Source organism: Chiroxiphia lanceolata, chromosome 1 (genome assembly GCF_009829145.1).
Source record: "Chiroxiphia lanceolata isolate bChiLan1 chromosome 1, bChiLan1.pri, whole genome shotgun sequence".
In the NCBI taxonomy this organism is placed as follows: Eukaryota; Metazoa; Chordata; class Aves; order Passeriformes; family Pipridae; genus Chiroxiphia; species Chiroxiphia lanceolata.
In genome coordinates, this window is record NC_045637.1 from 110,854,289 (window position 1) to 110,879,899 (window position 25,611).

General features: G+C 44.1%; 1 protein-coding gene across 1 annotated transcript in view; it reads left to right on the forward strand.

The window, feature by feature from the left end:
- TMC2 (transmembrane channel like 2) overlaps window positions 1-12,054 on the forward strand; it is a 31,852-nt gene extending 19,798 nt beyond the window's left edge. Inside the window, exons 15-20 of the mRNA XM_032686888.1 lie at window positions 234-301; window positions 1,072-1,311; window positions 2,982-3,107; window positions 8,378-8,456; window positions 10,584-10,704; window positions 11,804-12,054. Coding sequence (XP_032542779.1) covers window positions 234-301; window positions 1,072-1,311; window positions 2,982-3,107; window positions 8,378-8,456; window positions 10,584-10,704; window positions 11,804-12,054 — 885 coding nt within the window. The remainder of the gene's footprint in view (window positions 1-233; window positions 302-1,071; window positions 1,312-2,981; window positions 3,108-8,377; window positions 8,457-10,583; window positions 10,705-11,803) is intronic.
- The last annotated feature ends 13,557 nt before the right edge of the window (window positions 12,055-25,611 follow it).

Consider the following 25,611-nt stretch of genomic DNA (forward strand, 5'->3'; position numbering starts at 1 on the left):
CTCCATATATCTTTCCAATTTTCAGCAAACCAAGAGAGAAGCAGCAGCCCACAGCACAGTAGCTCCAATTCTGCTTTCACCACAGTGCTGCTGGTCATTCAAGCAGTATGCACACAGAGGGAGCCCTCCCAGGAATCCCTTCTTACCAGCTTTAAATAAGCATCAGATACCCAGCAGAAAACAAAAGCAGGTACCTCTAGCAACAACACACTTTCCTTTCTTTTCCCATACAGCCGTCCTATGCAGAGTTTGACATTAGCGGCAATGTTTTGGGTTTGGTTTTCAACCAGGGAATGATTTGGTAAGATACTTTTTTTTCCCGTTTCTTATTTAAAAAACCTGTCAGTGGAGTTAAAAAGCCAACTAGATAAACCTTTGGGTTCTGGTTTTTCTGATTGTTTGGCTTTCTGTGCTTGACTATAGAAGTGAAAATTTAAAAATGCCAGCTTACTTATCCAAGAGGACTAGGTCCATGTGCTGGGGGTAGACTTTAGAAAGGGTTTGGGGGGAATCACGAGGTTACACATCACTGGAAGGGTGGGCATAGAGCCAGCTAGATCAAACTGGGCAGGAGGGGCATGTCACAGAACTGCCCCAAGGGAGGGCAAATGGGAACTGCTTTGCCCTATTGTGGCAGCACCAGAGGCAACAGGCAACAGGAAAGAGCATCCTCACCTACTCTGAGAGGAAAGTTCCTTTTGCCATGGACTGATAATTTCTTACTGTTACAACACTACAACATCTCTGCACATTTAAGAGAGTCTCCCTGTACGGGTTAGATGCACCTGACATTCTCCAAGCTGACTCAAAGCCATTTTTGTCACAAACTGAAAATCATTCTTTGCAACCACTAAGAGTCTAAGTCCTCACTGGTCCTCAATGCATGGGACCATACCCTAATAAGGATGCAGGTGGCTTCTCCTCTGGGAGCACGGGGTAGCATAAAGCCCACTCAGACTTCATTTATGGGCACATTTGCCACCACATGAACAGTTGTCTTCCTGCTTTTGAAAACAGAAAACCTTCCAGCCTGTCAAAAACCAGCACCTGTCTCTCTCTTTTCCTTTTCAGGATGGGATCCTTTTACGCGCCAGGGCTCGTGGGTATAAACGTGCTGCGCTTATTAACCTCCATGTATTTTCAGTGCTGGGCTGTTATGAGTAGCAATGTCCCTCACGAAAGAGTCTTCAAAGCATCCAAGTCTAATAATTTTTACATGGGACTGTTGCTGTTGATCCTATTGCTCAGCCTCCTGCCTGTGGCTTACACCATCATGTCCCTGCCTCCCTCCTTTGACTGTGGACCATTCAGGTACTAGCAAAACACCAAAAAGGACATTTTTTGCTCTGGGACATGGGATTATTTTTGTGAAGTTAGAAGACTTGGACTCCAACAGAGGTGGTGAAATGCCTCCTTTCTCCATTGGCTTAAATCCTTAGCAATGTGAGGCAAAGGGTCATGTCTATCTATGGGGTATAAACAGTCAGCTGGGAGCACTGAACCTCCTCCTGTCTGCTGTTTTCCTTTGCTACATGATTCCCAGTGTTTCGGCAATGCACACCAATGAAAGCACCAGAGGACAGCAAGGTGCAGTCCCCAGAAAAAAAAAAATAAATTAGGAGCATCCCTAAGGTTCTCTGGAACATTGTGGGAGCAAAATGAGTCCAAATAGTTCTTCATAAAGATAAGAACTCCCACAGCATGAGATTTTGTGTGTTGACTTCAGCTGGAAAATAGCAGGAAAAGGATAGGGGTGGCCTGAAGATTTGCAGCTTAAACAAAAAAAAAAAAAAAGTTGTAGGTTTGTTTTTTTTTAATTAAGACAGAATCAGCACTGCACAGAGCATTCAGTGGACTGGAATAACATGCCAATAAAGTCTAATTTGATTGAATAATGCCATTTCCTGGGCCTGCTGGATCTGACTCAGCAAGGAGCCAGCTTGGAACAAATTGTTCTTGTAGATGCAGTGTTTTAGGTTATCTTGCTAACAGAGAACGATAACAGAAAGCTGAAAGACTCGGGGGAGAAGGCAAGAGACCAAAATACCCTTAGTTCTATAACAAGGACAGGTGTCAATGAGTAATGTCAGAAGATCTGACGAGAAACTTGTTGCAGGCATGCTATCATTTGGAGATGACTAATCTGCAATGTGAAAGAGCTATTTCAATTCCCAATCAACCCTTCAAAAGCCACTCAGCCTGATTCAGACCCTGGCACACCACTCAGCTTGACTGAAAGCTCAGCTCTCCCGAGCGTCTGGCAGTTGATGAAGTTGGGACACTGTTTAGCCAAGTTTGCCTTTATTGACTCTCATCATCAGAACAGAGTCCAACACTCTCCTCCGTGGAATCCTGCAAGCTCCCAGGAGGCAACAAGCCCTAAATAGGAGGAATAGTACTGATAGGGTTGAATTCCCAGACCCAGAGATGCTGGGGAGAGAAGAAGGTCGATTGCATAATCCAGCCTTCTACAGATTTGTTCTCCTTTCATACAGAATACTCTCATCTGCTTTATCAATCCGGTTAGAAATTACTCTTTCAGTGAGTTTCCTATTAAGCAATAATCACAGCTTGCTATTTTTGTCATTACTTAGCAGCTCTTCAAGTTGGCTCACTATTTCAGAAAGCAGGAATTTGCATATGGAAAGTCATGAAAAGGCCATATTTAACAAGATATTGATCAGAAATGTATAGTTACTGCAGTCTGTAGTTTTTATATATTTCAGGAGGGTAAACAGTAAGAACTCACAAAGGAAATAAATGAGCAAGTTGGCCTAGCAAGGTTTGTTCTTATAATCAATGGGGGAAGGGAGGGAATGAATGGACCAACAGATAATCTAAAATAAGGCATTTTAAAATCCTTGGTGGCTTGAGCTGATGCTCACTGAAAGAGGGATAAAGCATGCTACTTAGCATCATTAGACTGAATGGCTTTCTACAGGAAATATCTACACTCCTTAACTGGTTGTTTGTCTTTCCAGTGGGAAAAAAAGAATGTATGATGTCATTCAAGAGACCATAGAGCTGGATTTCCCACTTTTTGTTGCCAAGATCTTCAGCTATGTGGCAAATCCAGGACTGATCATACCTGCAATTCTGCTCATGGTGTAAGTTCTCCTTGCAATATTACATGTCTGGGTTGGAGAAGAAGGTTAAAACCCAAAAATTCTGGGATATTAGTGAGGTCTAAATACAGTTTCTGTGGAGATAACAGTACAGATTGGGGCAGACACATGCTCTCTACCCCCCTCACCTTTGCCTAACCCAATTTCCCCAAATTTAATTACCTGACCCAATTAAACACAACTCTGTAGGTGAAACACATTGCTGACAGAGGCCCTGTAGATATCAAAGCTGTCACAGCTTCCATATGAAAAGTTTTCTGTAGCTAGCAGGAAATAAATGGACAGTCTCAGCCTGGTGCTTTCTGGAGAAGCAATTTCTGTCACAGCTGGTGGTATTTAGAACACAGTCATGACAGGGCATTCAAAAATTACATGTTCCAAAATGTGAAGAACTGTCAGTTTGTTGGGGTTTTTAGGAGTTTTAATTTTTCATTTTCCAAATAATACCTCTGGAATTTGTTTCGGTGCCATTTGATCATTTCAGCTTTGAAATCACTCTTAAACCCATAGCACCTTCAGCAGTACTAGGATCAGGGCAGTTCTCTCTTTTGTTTTAAAGATATTTTTGCCATTATTATCAAAGTTTCCAATAGCTATCAAAGTAAGTAGGAGAGCTGTGGCCAGATTCTATAGGCAGACTTTAGACTAATCAATGTGAGAAAGAGACAGAACTGGGGTGCCTATTGCTCGACTCTTCCTGGGTCATCCACACACATTGGAGGTGGGCCTCTGGGCTGATCCAGTACAACTTTCCTTGGGCACAGAGATGCTTCCTTCTGAATAGTTACGCTGAAGGTAATGCCATTAAATTAAATCAAATACAAGTTCCCACTGTTACAAAGTTTCTTACAGAAACAACCTGAGAAAAATCCCAATTAAACTTAAAATGACATGTCACCCCTCTACCTGACTCAAGCTACTTACTCATTTTAACCTAAAAAGGATGATCGTATACTGTGCAGAGAGATCCTACACTTAGAAGAATCAGATCAGATACGTGCAGGAGACAAGAAGTCTCACATCACATCCCTATTACGACCAAGCATATTATTGAGTTATAAACTCTGTTCCTGTGGGCTTCACAGTAGCACTGGCAGATGCTATTGCAAACATGAGATGAAGACTGCAGAACTAACACTTCCCAAATGGACCACCTTTACAAAAGGGCTGTAGGCCAGATTTCTGAGGCTTTGATGCAACCCTCAAAAAAGCTGATGGGAGAGCAGTAATACCTTTGAAAATAATATGTTTTTTTCAGTTACAATCTCCTGCCTTTTCCTCCAGTGACAGCTGGGACAAGGAACAGCACAAATCCAGTTTATTTGTTGATGAGACACTTTTTATCACCCCTTCCCAGTCTTGGCTATTCCCACACCACGGCCTTACCATCAGTCCATTTCTCCTTGAGACACCATTTTGTCTCTGCCCTGATTCCTCTCTGAAAACTGAGGGATACTTTATGTCCACATTACCTAAAACATTCTCCTTTCCCACCCAGATAAACTGCCTGTGTGACCTTTGAGGATATTATATATTTTTGATTTCCAGCCATTCAGCTCTGAAGAGGGTCACAGCTCTAAAAAAGTGGTTTCCCCCATGGTGCCTGGGCAAGTCAGACCTACAGCCCCTTGGCAGTAACTCTCATATGCCCCAAGACCATTGGGTGTCTTGCAGAAGTACTGCTTTTTATCTGCATGCACACTTTGTCTGGGATAATCCCAGATGAAATCATAGCTACCATATAAGATTGTTTCCTAAGGTTTCAGTCCTTTTCTGTTCTCCTTTTCAGTCAAGTCCCCAGTTTCCTGCCTTGTCTCTGAAAATCTTCAACTTCCCCTCTGCTTCTGCTGTGCTGCTGACAGGTAGACAGGGCCAGGCTGGAGCTTGTCCTTACGCTTCCCCATCCAGTTTCCCAAAGGATTGAAACCAGGAAAATGCAAAAGCTTCATTTAGTCCCAACGGGCAGAGAACCACTCTCAAAGCAGCAGGCAAGGCAACCTACAATCCAGCCTCAGTAAAAATAGCCTCTACAATAGTGACAGGTGGATCGTAAATGGACGGTCTGTGGATTTTGATTGCAGACACTGAAAAAACGTCTTTTCCACTTCTGTGGACTGAATTAAGTAATTTTCTCTAGCCATGATAACCCCTTCTCTTTTTCCCAAGTCCAATCCAAAATGCATCTTCTATCTATTTCTGTTCTTAGCTCCTGGTCTCAAACAATGATGGGGTCCAGTGAACAACATGGGTGTCAAACTTACTGTCCTGCTTCTAACTGCCCAAGGACAAGGAAAATAGGAAATAAAGAGAAATAAGAAGCAGAGATATTGTACACACAGGCATATAGCCTAATTCCACTCAGGTTGAAAGAAGGATTTCAAGCTGTGGCCTGCAGAGCTTCCTGGCAGAAGCTAGAAGCACTTTAACTGCATCAAGAAGAGGGGAGAATTAAAATTCCTGTGCAGACTAGAAAAGGACAGTGACCCACACTCTTCCCCGATCTGGGGAAGCAGTAAATCAGAGAAGAGAGGAGTCAGGGTGTCGTAGTTTAAGCCCGTATGGAAATTAAGCACCACACAGCCACTTGTTCAATCCCCTCTCTCCCCCCCTCCAGTGGAATGGGGAGAGGAATCAAAGTAAAACTTGTTAGTTGAGATAAGAACTTAGTGAAAACAAAGTAAAATATAGTAATAATGGTAAATTATAATAATAATGATAATAAAAAGGAAAAAACAAGTAATGCACAATACAATTGCTCACCACCTGCTGACTGATGCCAGACCCCCATTCTGGGTAACTGCCCTCAGTTTATGTACTAGGTATGGTGTTCTCTGGTGTGCAATACCCCCTTGGCCAGTTTGGGTCACCTGGCTATGCTCCCTATCAGTTTCTTTTGGATACCTTCTCACTGGCAGAGCATGAGAATTAAAAAAAAAAAAAAAAAAGTCCTTGACTTAGGATAAACATGACTCAGTAAAACCCAAAACATCAGTGTGTTATCAACACCATTCTCATTCTAAATCCAAAACACATCACTGTAAGAAATTAATTAACTCTCTCCCAGCTGATAGAGTTAACAGCTCAAACATGAGGGTGCATCTGCAGGCCCATTTTAGAGGGAAGTAGACCTAAAGAACCCCATTGAAAGTGGATAAACTTCATTTGCTAATGCTTACTCCATTCCTCAGCAAAGTTTACAGCTGCTCATGTTGCAGCTTACAGTCAGACCAAGGCTTTGCTCTGCCTTTTTTGGGAGCCAGCACTAGCAGTGCAAATCAGAAATTCAGTAATAAATCCAGCACACCTATAGGACCTGCCCAGGATATTGGTGTGCACCTTGGAGGATCACACAGACTGCCTCATCATTGCTTGGACAACCCAATCCAAACATGCCTGACTCCTGCAGATTTGGACTGCACCAAAGGCATGCCCACCAAATCACCTTTCTGTGGCACTGTCCCTTTCCCCTCTCCCTTTCAAGATCCCTTCAGGGCAGTTCAATCCTGAACAAGCACAACCTCCCTTAAGCAATAAACCTGCAATAAACCAAGGACAGAGGAAACTCAAGCTTAGCCTGGAGGCACAGTGGGCTTATATCTCACAGTGGTTTGGGAGAGGGACCTAGTGAGCTCATGCCCTTCCCATCAATGCAGGAGTCTTCAGGGGAAAAAGCCCTGGTGGTTGGAGGCAATACTGGACACTAATGCAAAGGGTGAGAAAGGGCTAGAAAGGGACTGGAAATGGCTTTTCTCAGTTACTCAGTGAACCTGAGAAACCAGCTCAGAAAACAGTACATGGCATCCCAGATGGCTTTGAATAGCCAGCTCTCGTTATCTTTATGAAAATGAGGGTGCTCCAGGCGCTTACATCCTGGCTGGTCACAACAAAAAATGGCAGGGCAACCACAAAGCCCTGATTAAAAAGTAATATTTTCTAGGCAATGAGCTTAATAACAGAGAAGAAATAAAACTACCACATCTTTACAGAAGAACAAAACAACAATTTTCAAGAGGACAGAGAGCCCAGTTCACCAAGATTGAGTTTTGAGGTAATGCTAGGCAAAAGGAAGCAAATGTGTTTCCTCTAGACAGACCCCTGTAAAAAGACTCAAGAAAGGTCATCCTAAGTACCCCTTCCTGATCTCCCACCTGGAAACTAATATGCCAGTACATGATGTCTTGCTGGGCTTAGAGACATGCACTCTGTTGATGAAATCCCGGAGCCTGGTTTGAGGATGCTGAATCTGGGCTGAAGCCACACAATCAGGTTATGAATTGTCAGGAAACCTTTTTTTCCCTACCTTTTTTTTTTTTTCTCCTTTTATATAAGAATTTCCTACTTTATTTTAAAAAAATACCAGCTATAGTGGTGAACTGAACGGCTGGTACTTTTCCTGGGAATGGCTTGAGCCACTGAGCATATGATTTTTATAGTTTAGAAAAATAAAAGCACTCTCAAAAAAAATCATGGAGACATTTTTTACTACCAGAATATTACTTGCTGGTGTCAGAGGCGGCGAGACAGACACAGACACTTAGGCATGTTTTAAAACACAAGCCTCCCTGCATGCCAAAGACTGGCAGCCAGCATGCCCTCTCCCATCCCCGCTTGCCTTTCAGTTCCCTCCAGCTTGGCTTGGTTTTCCCCTGGTTTTGGCATGTCCTTTTTGGGGAAGAAGGGATCGAAACAAAAGCCAGTGGCTCTGCTCCAACCTGGCTTCTGCTTGCCCTCGATTCCTGTCTTTGCTCACTCTCAAGGGTCCCTTCTGGGGATACAGGATGCAACTGGTTCTGGCAAAGGGGGAAGGAGAACTGTTCCTTGAGCACTGCTTTTCAGGAGAGGCTTCAGGCCCTGTTCTGCCACTATTTCCCGAGTTTCCTATTTTTTTCCTAAGGTCTCTGTGTTACCTGGTGCCTGTTCAATTTCAGGGCTGGTGCCTGGTTTCACCAGGACTGTTGGAAAGGAAGTGAAGGGAGACCATGGTTATCCAAGGTGGAGGCAGGAGGGTAGGGTTGTCATTTTTCTTCTGTTTGAGCAGAACTGAGCTACTGGATGGGCTCAGCGCATCTCAGGTGACAATGCCCCAAGGCAGCCTGAATTTTTCCTAAGCCTTGAGCCTCTAAAAGCAGTTTGGAGATAGCTGGTGGGAAAACTAGGTATTAGAAGGTAAGCAAAAAATTAAATGTTCCCTCCTGGTGAAACTTTCTCTCTCCCCTGATCCTGTCACTACAGCAACATGTTTCTTTTTCTAGCCTTGCCATCTATTACCTAAATTCCGTGTCTGAAGCGTATCAGCGAGCCAATGCAGAGCTGAAGAAGAAAATGCAAATGGTAAGCATTGATCTGGCAAAACCATCCTTGAAATACATCTTTCAATTCTGATGTGTAACATATACTTTTAAATTATTCTTCACTTCTGAATACATTGGTGACAGAAGAAAAAGACATATTTTACGCTTGTTCAGTCCCCTCTGATGGCATTTAATGGCTAACTGCAAAGAATGGTCACATCCCATAATAGGCTGCTATTTCATACATCAAAACTACAGTTCATTTTCCCGTAAACTGTGCTTTCCACCTACAAAAATAAGTTACTTCAAAATTTGAGCAATGCTTTGGTGCCTGAGATTTCCCAGGGACAATGATAAGCCTATCGAAACTACAGCCAGATTTTGTACAAGCTGAAAAGCAATGAGCCATAAATAACAACATGGCAATAACAATATTTTTTACCAGTAATTCTCAAAACACCTTACAAGGGAGGCTGGCTTCTGTCTCTGCTGTGCAAATAGGAAAAGCAAGGTACAGACAAATGCAATGACAGGCTAGGATTTGGACCTCATGGTATCCAGAACTGTGAGAGGCTGCAATACGTAGAGGACTATAACACAGAGAATCCTGAACTAATATGAACAAGGTCTGGCAGCAGAACACCTGCAAAAGCACAACTTTGCTCAGAGAATGATTCTCAATGAGAAACAGCAAAGGTGTTCTGGTACCAGGGCTTGTACTGGTCTGGCAGTTTCCTCCGGAGCTTTCCTGGTGCTGTTTGGTATGACATAGATGTGCCCAAACTACCAAGCCTTGCATCAGGAGAGGATGTGATGTCATCAAAAGACTGTTATCTGCCATTTTACCAGCACAGGGCAGGCTGCAAACCAAAGAAGCAGTGCCACATAAAGCAAAATACTGCGTAAAGCAGAGACTGGTGCAACATTAAAAGCGAGGATGTGAACACCGAGAAATGAGACTCCATAAACTACATTCAAATGCTCAAATCCAAAATTGATCACTCGTGCACACAACTTAAAATAAGTGCCTTGGTGCAAAGGGCATCCTCAAATATTGCAAGAGATTAACATGTGCTGCAGCACACTCGAACTTAAGGGTACTTGGTCTACTTCACACTGCCCAACCGCGGTGTGATCAGGGTTTAAGGGATCACAAAGCAGAGCCCTTGTACTACCCAAAGGAACAGAAACACCTCAAGACAAGGACCTGCCTTTACATATCCTTGTCCCACAGGCACCTGTAGGTTTGCTGAGGCAGCCAAGCCAGGCAAGAGGGGAGGTATCCAGCAGAACAGGGAAAGGAAGGATATTGGCACAGCCCTGCTGCTTAGGGAGAGAGGAATGAGAACTGCCTGTTCATGACAGGGATAGTCAGCAGTTGGAGCCCACCAGAGACCTCCGTGTGATGACCTGCTGAGCTCAGAGAGACCTGTCGTGGCTGTCCCCAAAGTCTGCCAGGTTTGCCAAGTGGATGAAGGCTGCTGTGTGAGTTGGGACCACTCAGCTGTAGCAAGGCCACGAGCATTCCGTGGCTCCAATACACAAAAACTTCCATTGGCAAATACCTCTTTTTGGGCGACAGATGGAGTTGGAGTGGAGTCCATCCAAAGTTTCTCACTGCATAAGAGAGGGCAGCCTCTCCCTTCCCTTTCCAGCATGCTTGTTCTGAGCAGAAACAGGTTATTTTCTTCCCTCTACCATCCAGAAGAAAATCTTTTGAAGACATAAATATATGCAAGTGAAACCAAAGACAGCCCTATAGCCCATCCCCATGCTGCCATACCCTCCTCCTCTTCCTTTGGCATTTATCCCTGACACTCACTCTCACAAGAGCTCCACATTTCAAATAAACCAAAACGACAGAGAGAATAGATTGGAAGTTGCAGAAACATGCACAGTCTGGTAGACCTAAACCATGTTACGAGCAAGTCCTTTGTCCTAACAGGAGCAGAGCCATTCCTTCCCAGGCTCTCATCCCCCTACCTTGGACATACTTTCTTTACCCAAAACACTTGGTCACTGGACCAAGATTCAGCCCCTTGAACTTCGCAAAAAGGTTGCATTCATACCAACAAACACTTAGCCAGGCCAACCATGGCACCAGGCCACCAGTTCACAGATTACATCTGCAGTTTTAAACTAAACCCAATGTTTCTTATTGATGCAGCAACGCGAAGAGGAGAAAAACAAAAGAAACAACAAAGCTACCACCAACCCCATGCTGCAAGATCTGGAGGATTTACTTACACCAAGTACGAAGACTGAAAGTCACCCCAAACAAGAAGAAGGTAAAACGCAATGTCCCCTCAATACTTCTGAAAAGGCTCATGTAGCACCAAAATGATGGGGGAGGATTGAGAAACTGGAGGGATACACATTTGCAAGCTATTAGATGAGCATAACTAGCATAGATTTTTTCATTCACAGAAGTCCACCTGCCAATAGACACCCAGTAAGGGGACTTGTTAGATTGTGTCTCACACAGGCTTATCACAGTGTAGAAATTGTAATCCAAAGTTATAATTCACATCTCAGCTATTAACCATGCTGGTCATGAAACCAGCAATTTATTCTGGGAACAATGCTTAAACTCCAGTGTTTTTTCTGGGCTGATGAGTTGAGTCAGGCACAGACTTTTTTCCGAGTTGAGGTTTTCATTGGAAAATTCATCATGAATGAGACAGAAGCTTTTCACAGTAGTGCACTGGTCTTAGGGTAAATAAATGCATGCTGTAAACTCTGCTGTGGGGGTCCAAAAAAGCAGGAGGAGGCATCAGGATGTGGGCACTTTCAAGGAAGATGGATCCTCCAGGCTCAGTCTCAACCAGTCACTTCCTGACTGCCAGACCTCCTGCTCTCATTTGTAAGAAATGTGGAAGATTTTAATTCTATCTTGATAAAGATGAGGAAAGCAGACTAGTGTCACCATTAGCGGCATTAGCACCACTAGTGCTTGCATTTAAGTGGGCTGAGATGAGCTGGAAAGTTCAGAGTAACCCAACACAGATTCCCCTCAGAGCAGACCCAGGGCAATCATTTAGATTGAAATAGTGCTGTCAGTGTTTCAGGTGCACTGAAACTAAAGACTAAAATCAGCAGTTACCCATGACCACCCCATGACTAGAAGTGTACCAGCATGGCTGGTAGGATTATCATGTCTTATAAATGCATCAGTAAGAACCTGCAAAAATGGCTTGGGCAGAAGAGACATGTACTGGCTGTTGGCTGGGGCTGAATGGTCTTACCTGTGGTTTCTTCTCTCAGATGCCCAAACACAAATCCCCAGACACTCTGGTTATTGCACACAGAAGAAACAGCAGCCATTGGGGAGAGGACAAAAGGCAATGTTTGCTCTCAAGAAAATAACATTCATAATCTTTGCTCTAGAAAAGAAAATGGAGTCTCCTGATAAAACCAGCCCTGTCAGGAAACCAGGCAGAGGAGCAGTCCCGGATGGCAGCCCCATGACTGGTGGGAGAGGAGCAGCATTCACCCCACCATCACACGTGTTTGTGACACAGCCACTGACACCAGGTGTCTGGGCACCGTATCCTGGCCAGCACAGGCCACGGGGGCACCCACTGGGACTAGTCCCTGGAAGAGGGAGAGGGCAGCCACGCTACTTACAGGCTGCTTGATAAGCTCAGCAATGCTTCTCCCATTTGACATTATAATAGAGGTGCTGCATGAACTACTGTAGTTCTAGCAGGAAATTATTATTGCATGTTGCACATCCACTCGTGATGGTCTCTTATGTATCCAACACTACCTAATACAGATTTGTTTAGACACTAAGGAGTACTTTGGATTTGTAACCTCCAAAGGCTGCGTTGATTTTGATCACAAAGGAAACAGGAGGCAGCCAGAATGAAAATCAGCTGTGGCCCTGCTACACTGTTACACACAGAACGGAGCCCTGCGGCCACTAACAGCAGTGGTGGACTCGCTGTGTGGCCTGTCAGTCCTTCCAAGGGCTTCTTTAATTAATAAAAGTGGTGTGAGTTTACCTGTCATTTCAACAGAGGTGGTTTGGGTTTTTTTTTTACTGTCCTTCTACTCGAGGAATTAAGTATTCTTCAAAAAAAGTGAGTGTCCCAGTCCAGCTGCAAGCCAGCTGCTACTAGGAATAGAGGACTCCTATTAAACCAGAAGAGCAGGAGGTTCTGTCAGCTGCATTTGTGATAGCTTTTCTCCAGTCTACCTGCTCCAAACTTTCATATTTTTGTTTCAATCTCACCACCACTTTCTCTGGGTTCCTCTTTTCATAGTCTGTTGACAGCAGCTTGTACCACTATTTCAATCCCTGGATAGGATTCCTAGTCTAGCAACACCACCCAGCACAACTGAGAGACTAACAGTGTTTTGGCCTAGTTTCTGATTATAACCAGTTAGAAATTCCTGGTGCAATTTCAGAACAGTATCTTCTATATCCACAGGACTTCCCAAAACCTGTGGCAGAGCTTCTCTGGGCTGACCTGCTCTTTTACACCTACAATTTCTTCTTGTTGTTTACACAAACCCTCCTTGATCTAAGGCAGCTTAGATCAACATGTGTTGTTCTTCTTAAAATTGCTATAAAAAATGAACTTCTTCAGTAAAACCAAATCCATAACCATAGCTAGTAAAAATTCCACTAAAGCTGGAATATTCGGATTTAAAAGTTCTCACTTTGAATTTTTCCACTAAATGCCACAAATCTTGTCATATATGCTATGGTCAGGACAGGAAACTCAGTAAACTGTTTCTCCTCTATAGTTTGACAGAGCACAGAGCATTTGACCTTCAGCCTGGGAACATCCATCTTCAAGGAGCTGGGCAAAGGGGTCCAGTTAAGTCAGATATAAGGCAGGCTGAAACAAATATTCAGTTTTTCAGGTCTAAAACAACAAAAGTATTTAGGCATCTGATTCCTCATAGGAATTACGAGATTCAATATTGTGCTGCGCTTATCTGTTGATAGAGATCTAGCTTGTTTGTTGATGTCTGTGCTTTATAAAAGAGACCAGAGCCCTGGAGAAGTACTTCCAGAAAATACAAGCAAGGGGCAAATAAAAGGAAAATGGAGAAATTCTTCAAAAAATAAATCATTGCATTGTGCTTTCAAATACAGAGGAGTCAACGTCTTATTTCAAGAATTAGCTGTCCCTGGTGCACATCTCGAAGTTGGTTTGGCTGTTCCCAGGCACACTGCTATGGTCAGGATTCGTTGTTCTCCCAGGGCCTCCACAAGAAAAACTGCTCAGTGGATTTATTTCCTAGCCTTGGAAGGACATTTCTCTGAGCTGGGTTTCATAGATAAGGTCTTGTCTTGCCTCTTTGCTGTGAGAGTTGCTGATGCAACACAGCTGTGGTGACCTCTCTTGCCATCTCTGTCCGCAGAGATGCCCAGTCACCCTGCTGGAAAAAGTCAGACAAGAGAAGGCCTTTTTCAGGAGATAGAAGCTGTGGCCCCCCATCCTTCTTTGCAGGTGTCCATATTGGTCAGAAAGTGCTGGGGGAAGGTGCTGCCAGCCTGCTAATCCAGAAGGATGTCACAGAAACAATACAGTGCCCTTATTTCAGCCCAGCTGGTCTGCCCTGAAGATTCTAGTATCTGGGAATGGTTGCATAACAAGGAATAGGATTTGCCTCCTCTGCACTTCTCAGATCACACTGAAAAATCATTTGGAAAGGGGAGAATGTGGCTTCAAATCTCACTCACCTCTGCTAGAAAACAGAAAGAGATTGGAAATGTGTGTGCATATATATGTGCATATGTGGAAGAAAATTAAAGTAGGAATATAAGGGCAATAAGAAACATTATGAAGAAGCCATAATGAACTTAGACAGGTTTTGACAACTGAAGAAGCAGAGGCAGACTTAGACCAGATGAGTAACTACTACAGAATTTGGATGCTCTCCGAAACAGGCCCCTGACTCAGACCTGCAATAACACTGAACATTACAAAGCACTTTGTCATCTCTGGAGCACACAACTGCCCATTAGCTAATTAATCTTTCAAGGTTTGCTTATCTCTAATTATAATGCATTGATCAATGTGTTTTGCAAGCTCAGAGACTTCAGGATACCAGAGTGATAGTATCAGCTGAACAATTTCTACAGACCAGTGGCAACTCTTCCCTAACTCCTCTGTTAGAGCACAACAGTTGGAAATGGTAAAAATTCCAACCCCTCAATCCTCGTATTGACTGAAAAGATTATTTGTCTCTTGGAGTTTTGAATCCATTTGCCAGTTACTCACATGCAACTGAAGGTTAAACTCCACAAAGTCATTGGAATATTCAGTAGTGTTTGGTTTCATCCCTGTTTTTCCATTGTTAGGAACAGCAATAAGCTCTTGTCTGAGAACTCAGCATTAATTTCCAACCCCACAACATTTGTTGAAAGACTATATCTATCCCAAGCTTCCTCCAGGGCTCAGTCTAACTTCAAGGGCAAAGACAAAAAAAAAAAAAAGAAAAGAAAAAAGCTCAGTTGTGAGTACTGGGAGCCTCCTAGTAACATCTCACACAGAGAAAAGTTTGCATTCATATATGACTGGAAAAGCCCTTTGCATTGCAAATTTTCACATCTTGTATTGTCACTAGATCAAATGCTGAATCCAAAAGGTTTTGGTAAAAACCAAGGAAATACCTAAGCTTAATTATTTTTCTTCTCACCAAAGGTTTGTTTTTAAACAGGCAGCTCTTGTGGGCATGTTTTTAGTTTGCATGGCCAGACAGAGCATCTGCTCAGTGTTACTGATGAACAGGAATTTCAACAAAATAAAAAATAATTTTTTAAAGGGCAATTTTGCAAAACACATGTGGCTAAACATGAGCTGTGAAAGGGAAGACAACATGTACACTTCTCTTGGGGTAAAAAATGCCATTCAACCATTTCTACCATAATGTGCTCAGCCGTAGTATGAGACAAACTGCTCTGTATTTGCAATGAACATAAAATGGTAGACACCACTAAACAGGTTTGCTCATAAAGCCAGAAAAGAATGCAAAGAACACACTGATTTTGTATTCAGTACCAAGGCACCCTGACTTCTCCAAAGCAGAAAAATCAGCTTTTGCTCCAGAAGGAGAATAAGTTCCTTTCAAAAGAAAACCTTGAAACATCTGAGCTTGTATTCTCAGGTAGCTTATATGAAGCTTTCCAAGGAGAGAAAGGGAAACAAGCACTGCATGCCACTACCATGGAGAGCATAACCTCCCTCACTCCAAACAAGCAGTCAAGATCCTCTTGAGCCCTCTTTCATCCTCTGCTCCTATAGCCGACCCTGCACTGTGACAAAGACATTTATCACACATTCTGAACCTTCACGGCCATAGGATTGTCACCTTGCTTGAAAATCTGAGCTACGGAAGTCTCATGTGTTATCCACCCCCTTTCTTCTTCAGAATCTTCACTGTTTTTCACTGCACAGCACTGCTCATGGCAGGAGGAGAGGGCTTCCTCATACCAGCTAACAAACCAAAGCTTTGGGGATGGATTTTTAGTTTCTTTCAGGGATGTCATCTGGACATCTAAGATAAAGAAACCTCTTAGCTACAAAGAGGCTCCATATACTCCAAGAGCCACTGCAGGGACAGGGACCACAAGCTGCACAGGCTCTAGCATCTGCTGAGACCTACCCTGAGAAACTCATGCTGATGAATCCAGGCGAGGAAGACAGCCAAAAAAAAAAGCCATTTCACCACACCCAGAGAAAATTCCTGATGATGAAAACTGGTATTTTTGCAGCTTATCCTGCCCCACGAGATACGTTGCTCAGCATGCCTGGCTGGGCAGGGGCTCTGCCAGTGCCAGTCTGGGAATGTCCGCCTTCCAGGAACTGAACAAAGGGGTCCAGTTAGGTCAGACCTGAAGAAGACTGGAAAAGGATTCCGCTTTAAAGATCTAACCCAACAAAAGCATTTAAGCATCTGATTCCTCACAGGAATGTGCTGTGCTTATTTGTAGAAACCTAGCCCACTTGTTGATGTCTGTGCTTTTAAAGGAGACCACAGCCCTGGAGAAGTGCTTCCAGGAAATACAAGGGAGAGACTTCAGAATTTCAGAAATAAAAGGAGACTTCAGAATTCCTTCAAAATTAAATAATTGCATTTTGCTTTCAAATACAGAAAATTCAATGGGTTATTTCTAGAAATAGCTGCACCACTAAAATGTGGGCATTCCCAGGCTGGCACTGGCAGAAGCCCAGCAAGGCAGGGGTTCTGCTGGTGTCAGGAGCAGCAGAGTGGCTTCCATGCTGGTGAAGATGCACTAAGACTCTAATGTCCTGTGGGCCCCTGAGTTGCCCCCAGCAGGCCATGGGTACAGCAGGTCATCCACCTTCCTGCACTCCAGCATATTCAGGCCCCTCTCCACCACCATATATCAGGTGCTTTTGCTGCCACCAAAGCAGGTCAGACGGGAACCTCTGAAGCCTGACCCCACTGCCTCTCTAAACCACATCTTTTCAAAGCAGTGATGTTCTGACAAAAAAAAAAAAAAAGAAAAAATTAAAAAAGAGCAAAAAAAAGAAAAAAAAAGAAAAAAAGAGAACAAAAAAAAAAAAAAAAAAAAGAAAAAGAAAAAAAGAGAAGTTTTTGCCAAAAGGCTTTAAAGAGTGATTCCCCCCCACCCCATTTTGATTAATTCTGCATGCAATGTTATCAGCTCTCCAGCCTGACAGCTGTGGGGATTTTTTTTTTTTCTCTCTCTCATGGTTTTCCTGCTGCTTGCCTAAGCCCTGAGGCAGCAGCTTGTCCTTTGGCAGGTGGCAGCCTGGCTTCATCTGCAGCCAAGGCTTTATCACTCACAAATGCTCAGATACAGTTTTCCCCTGGGGAAAAAAGCAACTCTGAAAACCAAGGATTTCTAGGTCCTGGCCCATTTCTCACACAACATAGTCATCAATGCTGAATCAGAATTCAGCATTGTTTTAACCAACAAAATGCTGTGCTGTGTCAAGCTAATATAGGGAGGCTTGACTTTGCTGCAATCACAGGACCCAAATCCCTGGGATCCCCTTCAATTCAGCCGTCTATAAACATCCAAATCCAGTTGTGAACATTGTCTCTAAATCTTAAACTGGCACCACGTGGTGCTACTCAGGGAATATCCACCTTCTCCACGTGCTCAGCAAACGTAGGCCACTAGGCTCCCACACGTCAGGAGACAGTCTGTGTATGCACATATCCACACAGGCACGGAGATAAAGATGAGTGAATTTTAAAATGTTTCAGAATTGATAATATTTTCTCCACCACTCCTTCATGATTGATGGCAAAACCAGAATGGAGAGAGAAAAAGAGATTTCTCTGTGGCTGGTGCTCCAAGCATGCAGGTGGAGGGAGGTGAGCTGACAGCCACCCAGGGATGGATGGACAGATGCTATTTGCCAGCAGCAAAAGCTTTGTGTGCATCAGCATCCAACCCCAATGAAAAGACCCAATGGACAAAAGTCACCTGAAGGTGGCAGAGGAGCCAACAGGAGAAGACAGGCAACACAGAGGGTCTTCTCCACCTCCTGGGGACCAGACCCAGGCAGGAGAGCAGCAGTTGGACAGGAGAGCCCCCTGTGCTGAGCTCAGCTATGTTCTCTGGAGGCTCATGCCTAAGGAAACCGCAGTGGGATTTAGCATCATTTAACCCAGCTCACAGACCTGGGAAATCGGGAGGGTTTGGTCCCAGGCGTAGCAAGCAGGTAGGTTAGAAATTCAGCAGCTCTGCACCCACCTTAAGGCTGGTACAGGGGTAAGGATACACTGCACCCAACACTGCTACATACAGGCAATGAAAAAGCTTTGCAAGGAAACATCTGCAGAATATAAAAGCAGCAGAGCTTCCCTGGTGGGAACCAAGCAATGCTTGCTGAAGCTGCCAATGTCATTTCTGTCCAGGACATGTGGGAGGGAGAAAAAATAACTTCAGTTTGGTTGAAAATAAAATGAAAACAACCATAGTGGCATAGCACTGTTACCTGGACTGCTTGAGGATGGGCAAACTATCACAGTGATCAAGCGTGCAGATCAGGTTAGTAGGAGGTGGAACTTTATTTAAATAGTGTTACTAACTCATTTTTCTGGGGAACAGCAGCTGCAGAAACATCCCAAGCAGCTGTGTCCTTCCCCTTCCTCCATTCTCCCTCTGTCAAAGCAAAGCTGTTTGGGGGAACCAAGGCTTCTCTTGTAAAAGCCTGCAGATCCAAACCATCCTCTAACTAAGAAACATTTCACACATAGGAGACTTTTGGGGGTTTTTTAGATAGCAGCAAAGTAAATAATTCACTGACTTGGCAGATGTTTAGGAACTTCAAAATATGAAGGTTATTATCAGATTTATTTATATAAGGTACCTGGAGGGCTCAAGGCCAGGTAAAGAGAAAAAAACTCCATCACTATAGTAAAAACCATGCCTTCTTCATTAGCCAGAGCACTTTAGCACATTATCTACAGTGGCTTGGGCACAGCAGCACAAACACTGCCTGAACATGAAGTGGAGCTTCACTGCGACCGCAGCAGCACTGCTGCAGCTTGCAGATCCCACAGCTCCATCAGCAGATGCTGCAGTGTGGAAACAGTCCCAAGGCCAGGGTTGCAGGAGTTTTGCTGAGGGCCTCAGCAAACAGAGCTTCTGCTCCCCATGAAGCCCAGCAGTTTATGGAGGAAAAGGCTGCAGAAGCATTTTGGCACTGCATTCACAAATATAACTAATGAACCACTGCTAAGTTTTCCTCATGAGTGGCTGCAGCTCTGCCTGGGAAACACTCCACAGCTTCTGCTCAACTTTCCACACCTCTGGCATCATCCCCACATGGGATGGGGTTGTGCCACAGCAGCAGAGAGCCGGCAGTGGGGAAACTTCAGTCTTAGTGTTGCCTGAAGCATTGCTCCGTGGACAAAACCAGTTCCCTCATGCAGAAGTGGTGGAAATCTGCTGTAACACATCTCCAGGGGCAGTCCAGTATCAGGCACATGCCCTTTCAGCACTTTATGTCCTCCCTGATGCCAGTAACATGGAGGGTAAGTAGAATTTAAAGAACTTTGGCTGGCTCTGAGGAGCTAATGCAGTCATGCTGGAACAGGACAAGTTACCACCTGGGTATGCAACATTACCACAGTGCCACTGAAGCCAAGTAGTGTATTTGAAGTGGTTATCCACCAAATAACCAAAACCATCACATTGTCAGGGATGAACCAGACATAGATTGCTCACAGTATTCCTCTAACTCAAACTCCAGGAGAAAAAACAAATATCCATCTAAAAATAATGGGGGTGCAATAGGGTTTTTCAACCTCTTTAGTCACAGGTTCATTTACTAATTGCATTTCAGGCTGTTATCTTCCTGGGTGAAGGGGAGCAGGCGTTGACAGCCACAAGATGCCCAACAGCAAGTGCCCCTTTTCTGCCACAATCTCAGAAGACAGCAGAGTCTTTCAGCAGCCCTCACATCCCAGAACAAACATGGGGTCACACGTGCACACAGCCTTTCTCAGACCAGCCAGCTAAAAGATGCTCTGTTCTAACACAGTGCCTACCAAAGGGACACAAGAAGGGAAGGTCAATCCACTATTCTCACAATGGTAGAAGATTTAAAATAAAAATTGAATAAATGCAGAGGCTGGACACTTACCTGAACAGAGCAACCTCCATCTCTCAGCTCCCAGGGAAGCAGAGCCAGCACAGACCACAACAGAATGGCTCCAAAGAGTGCTCATCCCACCTGGGCACCACACAGCATTAATAACTTGCAGCATTTTAAATCACAAGTCTCAGATTTGACATCTTCATGAAGTTCCTGTTTCATGGTACAGTTTGAGAAATCCCAGTTCTCATTTTGAAACAATAAACACAAACACATACCTTTCACAGAATGAAAACATAATTTAAAACAAGGAGCAGGAGCAGCATACAAATCAAGGAGAAATCCAAGACATGCTTAGGCAAACAAAATTAAGACTTAGAGTTTACCTCAAAAGTTTTCGAAGGATTGAACCCTTGAAATCAGAAAAACTAGTTGTTAGTCTTCTCGGCCCTCCTGAAAGAGCTGATGGAGAACCATTGGCTGCTTACAGCACTTGGACAAAATGGATTTGCCTCACAAAACCAAGAAGAAAAGCCAACAACATGCTTACTCCTACTCCACACCAACTCTTGTGAGTAAAGGGTGGGAGACACTTCAGCCCCTGGCAACTGAGGCAGGTAAAACCTTATCCAGCTGGGAGCAGGAATGTGGTTTAAAGGAGCCTCTAACAGCAAAATAAAAAAAACCCCACAGCCTGATTCCCTCTCTTCATGTGCTACTTAATTTTTTTATATATAAGCAAAGCCAACAGGTGTAGTAAAGTGTATACTTGTGAGCTTTGGGAGTACTAGGGAGATGTCACTCTAGAAAAAGCTGGAAGCAATAAGCCAAAAAGGACAGATGAGCTAGAAAGCTTCCAACATATCTTCGACTTCAAGCACTTGCAGCCAGCAGCATCCCACACTTGCTCCCTTAAGGAAATTAAAAGCAGGATCAAGGTTTGCAGCTGAGCACGGAGGCAACAAGTTTAACACTCAAACACATATAGAAGAACAGCAGAGTATTAAAAATAATGTATTATGGTCCCTCTGAGAGGGCATCATTCTGCTGCAGGGAAGTAAAAAAGCCAGGCCAGTACCTTCCCTTCCCCGGTGCCCGCTCTGTCCAGTTCTCCTGCGTCGGTGCGAGCAGCAGTCGAAACGCGGACAAACCAGGAATAACAGCCCCACCTATTGGAGACTGGGAAATGATCCACACCCTCCTATTTTGCAGCTGGGCAACCCACCACCATCATCCTCCCGACACCTACCAGGTGGAAGGGATGCTCACACGTTTGTTTGCCTGCTCCTAGAAAGCCACTTCCCTTAACGTGCCCGTGTATGAGAGTGGCAAAAGGCTGGTATTGTCATCCCGATCTAGCTTAGACCCAAAAAGCAAATATCCACACTATCTCCTTCACTCTCGGCATCCCCCAGCTCTCCAGAGGTGAGGGGCAAACAGCCTCTGGAACCAGTTTCTTGGACGATGCTAACAAATTCAGCATTCCAGGTGAGAACTAGGGTTTCATAGCAGCTTTCCAGACTGTATGGCTGCACCCTGACATTGGCAGCACAGGAATGAGCAGTGCTGAGATGCTCTGTTACGGCAAAATCTTCTCCGTCTTTGTCACAACTTGTCCTCATGGCAGACCAGCTCGGAGTTTTGCAACATGCCACACTTCTCACACCGAGCTCCCTGCTTTGCATAACCCTAAACCTAACCCAAACCCATGTATACACTGCATAGGCATGTAGCCCCTTTGAGCACCTGAAATGTTTCAGTCCTCAACACCCAACTCTGGCCCATACCGCATGCCCCATTCCCCTCTTCTGAGCTGCCTGCTGTAAAAACCCAAGCCTCACACTAAGAGTAGTGGGCACACCATGCCCTTGGAAGGCGGTCTGTGCCAGAGGCACAGGTGCACTGTGGTACCTTGTCCTGCCCGAGAATGACCATCAAGACTCTGTACTAAAACGAAGAGAATTAGCTGTGTGACTCAACCCAAGGAACCCTTCTGGGTGTAGTGCAGTGGCACTTAAGCATGAAGACAAAGATTTTCCACAAAAGCAGGTTTCTCCGGCCTTCAAAGCAGGGTTAGGGAGCCATCATTTCAAATGATGCCATGTCCTTTAAGGATTTATTTTACTTATGCTTGAACAGTACTAGTAAAAACAATCTTGTACTCAGTGAAATAAACACTGACAGAAATATTTAGGACTCTGTCACATGAGAAGATACACACTAGTTAAACTCAGGCTTTATTAACACTTTATAAACTGAGGTTTAAGCAGCAGCCCAGAAAAGAGATGTTACTTCAGCTATTAACAATCAAAAAAGTATCTTCGCTGTGTAGTTTTGTTCATCAGTGACTGCTGAGCGTATAAGTAAAAATTACATGCTTTCCCAGTTGGACAGTAGAAAATGGCAGTGAGCATTCTGAAAAACACAAGTATTTAAAGAGCAAATAAAAATAGGCTCAGAAATCAGCATCCCACAAAGCAAGGAATTCAGAAAATCTCTGTTGTGACGTAGCAAGACTGTGCCCATGCCCAAGGTTATCACAGTCTGCCTCTTTGTAGGGCTGATAATCAACAATGTCCTTCATTCCCAGTGCTACATACAGCTGTAACACACAGTTCTACCTTTACGTGTTATACACACTTGATGGAGACGAGGTTTTCACAAACTCAGAGGCTTTGTGGTTTTCACAAGCTCTAGGCTGCAAGGGCTGGGAACTAACAGTGTCAAGCATTGGCTAGAGGAAAGAAACTTGGCCTGAAATGCTGACCAACATCTCTTTGGAAGCTGCAGGGCAATGGGAAAATGCTCCAGCAACACCTTGGTCCTAGAGCAATGATGAGGTAAATCTGATATGTTTTTATTTTTCCTTCCTCTGCCAGGACACACGTATTCATGACAGGCTTCATCTGTCCAGAGAAGGTTCAAGATACACAGGTTTGGAGAGTGCTGCATTCACGACAGTTCAGATTTACTTTGTGCTTTACTCCATGTAGTCTATCTGCATCATGCATATTAATCCAGGGGAAAAAAAAGAACTCTAAATTACAAGATCCACTTCAACTGCATGCTCGTAGTCCTGGGCACGGAGGAAGCCTCTAAGAGAAGCAGTGAGGTGAATTCATCAATCACACACACCTCGGTTTCCTTTGCATACTTAAAAATGTGCTGCACTGATTTTAGTAAACAGGCTTACAGTATCGATATACCATACTCCTAAAATTCAGCATCAAACATCCTATAGCCATTTTCACAGTTTCATAAAGCAAGACAGACTACAGATGGAAAGAGTGGAACATTCTTGCAGATTGAATTTAAGTTAACAGAGATGAGTCTCTTCAACTGTGCATAAAACCCTTTGCTTCCTGCAAAAGAAAAGCCTTGGTGTAATCCTACAATACTTGGATACTAAAAATATCATGATTATTTGGGCAAAGAAATGACTGAAGAGGAAAAGGAACATCTGTGAATGGTGGCATATAAATTAGGGAGGGAATTAGAAAGCAGATGTGTATGAGAGATTCATGGATCACATAGTAGCATTATTGGCAGGGACTCTCCAATAGTTCATTTCTCCAGGGGGGTTCTGTAATGCTCAGCAACACTAGTCGGCTCCTGCCAAGACCAAATGTGAAAAAAGGGTATCCTAAGAAGTATATCTAGCCCAACTCAACCCACTTCAAACAACCCAAATCAACAAATACAGACAGATGGTCACAGAGAAACAAAACACCACCATGACCCTCAAGGGAAAAAAATTGTTTTCACTACATGGAGACCTCTGCCTAAACCATTTTGAGTCAAATCGGATCAATTCAGAACAGTTTTAAGTTCTCTGCTGTCCTTTTTCAACACCAACAATGCAATTGCTGGAAAAAACCTGCAATAATAAAGAAGGCACTATCTCTAGGATTGCTCCTACCTCCTCTTCCTGTTCCTCTACACTGCCCCAATAGATCACATCTGCCAGGTGTTTGTCACAGGGGAAGCTCTGGCAGATGTAGGATCTTTTGCTATATCTCTGCTGCTGCCTGCACTCCTGTGCCGACAATTCTCCTTCCCTGTGCCTCCGGTATGCTGAGGAACACAGCCTTCCTGCAATGTGCCCTCTGCTGCTGCAGCCAAGGCTGCCTTTTTTTCTAAAAGGCTTGCTATTCATCCCCTCTGCAGAGCCCCAGGTAAATGAGCTCTTCCACTGCAGAGGTCTCCTGACCCTCTTTTCCCATGATGTGTAGATCCACCTCACTGACAGTCCTTGGTTCTAAGAAGAACCACAGTCATAAAAGCCAAGGGGATACATCAGGAAATCCTTAAATGAAAACAACCACATTTCAGTAACACACCAGAAATATTTCAGTAACAAGTACTCAGATGCAGCTCTCACTTATTTAAAACAGCACCTTCACCCACACAGGAGCTGTCTGATGACTGCTACATACTCATTAACTTGAACATTTACGCTTATGAAGGAGGTTACAACAGATAAAGAAAAGGGACAACGGTGAAACAGTAACAGTAATAGCAGTGATTCACTGTACAGAGGGGTAAGGCTATGCTCTGAGTTTTGAAATGTTAATGCAGAAGAGTGAAAAGAAAGTCAAGAGCAAAAAGTTATTTGGGGCAATCTGAGATCTGGGGAGAGAATCAGCAGGTGCTGTACAGGCTGTCCCCAGTCCAGGTACAAAGCCCACCCAGAGTCCCAAAGCGACCAGGTCTCAACCCACCCCAACACACCGGTGACAGACCTCAGGTGACAGGAAGGAGCCTCTCACTGCTGGGTGCTGGAAAGTGAAGTACTTGAGGATGTGTCACAAACACACATCTGAAGAACGTAGTGCACAAACAGAACAGGTCCCTTTCAGGGCCAAATGGTGAAGTGCTTATATGCCTCTTGGCTAAAAGCTTTTTGTTATTAACTAAATATTTAGTCACCTTGCATGTATTAGGTAAAGACAACAGGAAAAAACATCATCCTCCTTTGGATACATGCTGTGCAATAATATACATAACTTGCTTTAGGTTTTTTTACTGCTACTATGCATTATTACAGTAAAATCAAATGAGCACATATGCTAAGAGCAAACATTCTTTACAGGTTAATTGGCAGTGCTGAAGGTACAAAAAAGAGAATCCGAGACCACAGCAACATAGAAAAAAGGATCCAATTTGATCTCCAACAAAAACCCCCATTTCACTTGGTGAAGGGTCTACCTCCCACTACTGCTGTTAATCACAGCAATATAATCCTCAAAACAGTTAAAGCAGACAAAAGAATGTGGAGGGTTTTTCCTGAAGATTACTGCACTATTTTTGAGGAAGGACATGGCAATACTGATGCTAGAAGCTGAGGTTTCAGCAAAGGAGCAGCTCCCACTCTCCTCTCCACACTGTGCAGTTAGGCCACCTCCCACACCCAGTCACCAGAACATTCTTTGCCCTGCGAACTTCTTAAACCCCAGGTAGAACAACAACAAAAACACTCCGCTTGGGTAAATTCCAGCCTCAGCCACCCGGGTTGCAGGGAGTGGTGGAAGAACCAGCTCCACCCCTCATCACCTCCCCTCCAATCCCACATGCAAAGCCACCCTAGCTGGACTCCTGCTGGCCAACAGGGAGCTGCCTCATCACTGGGGG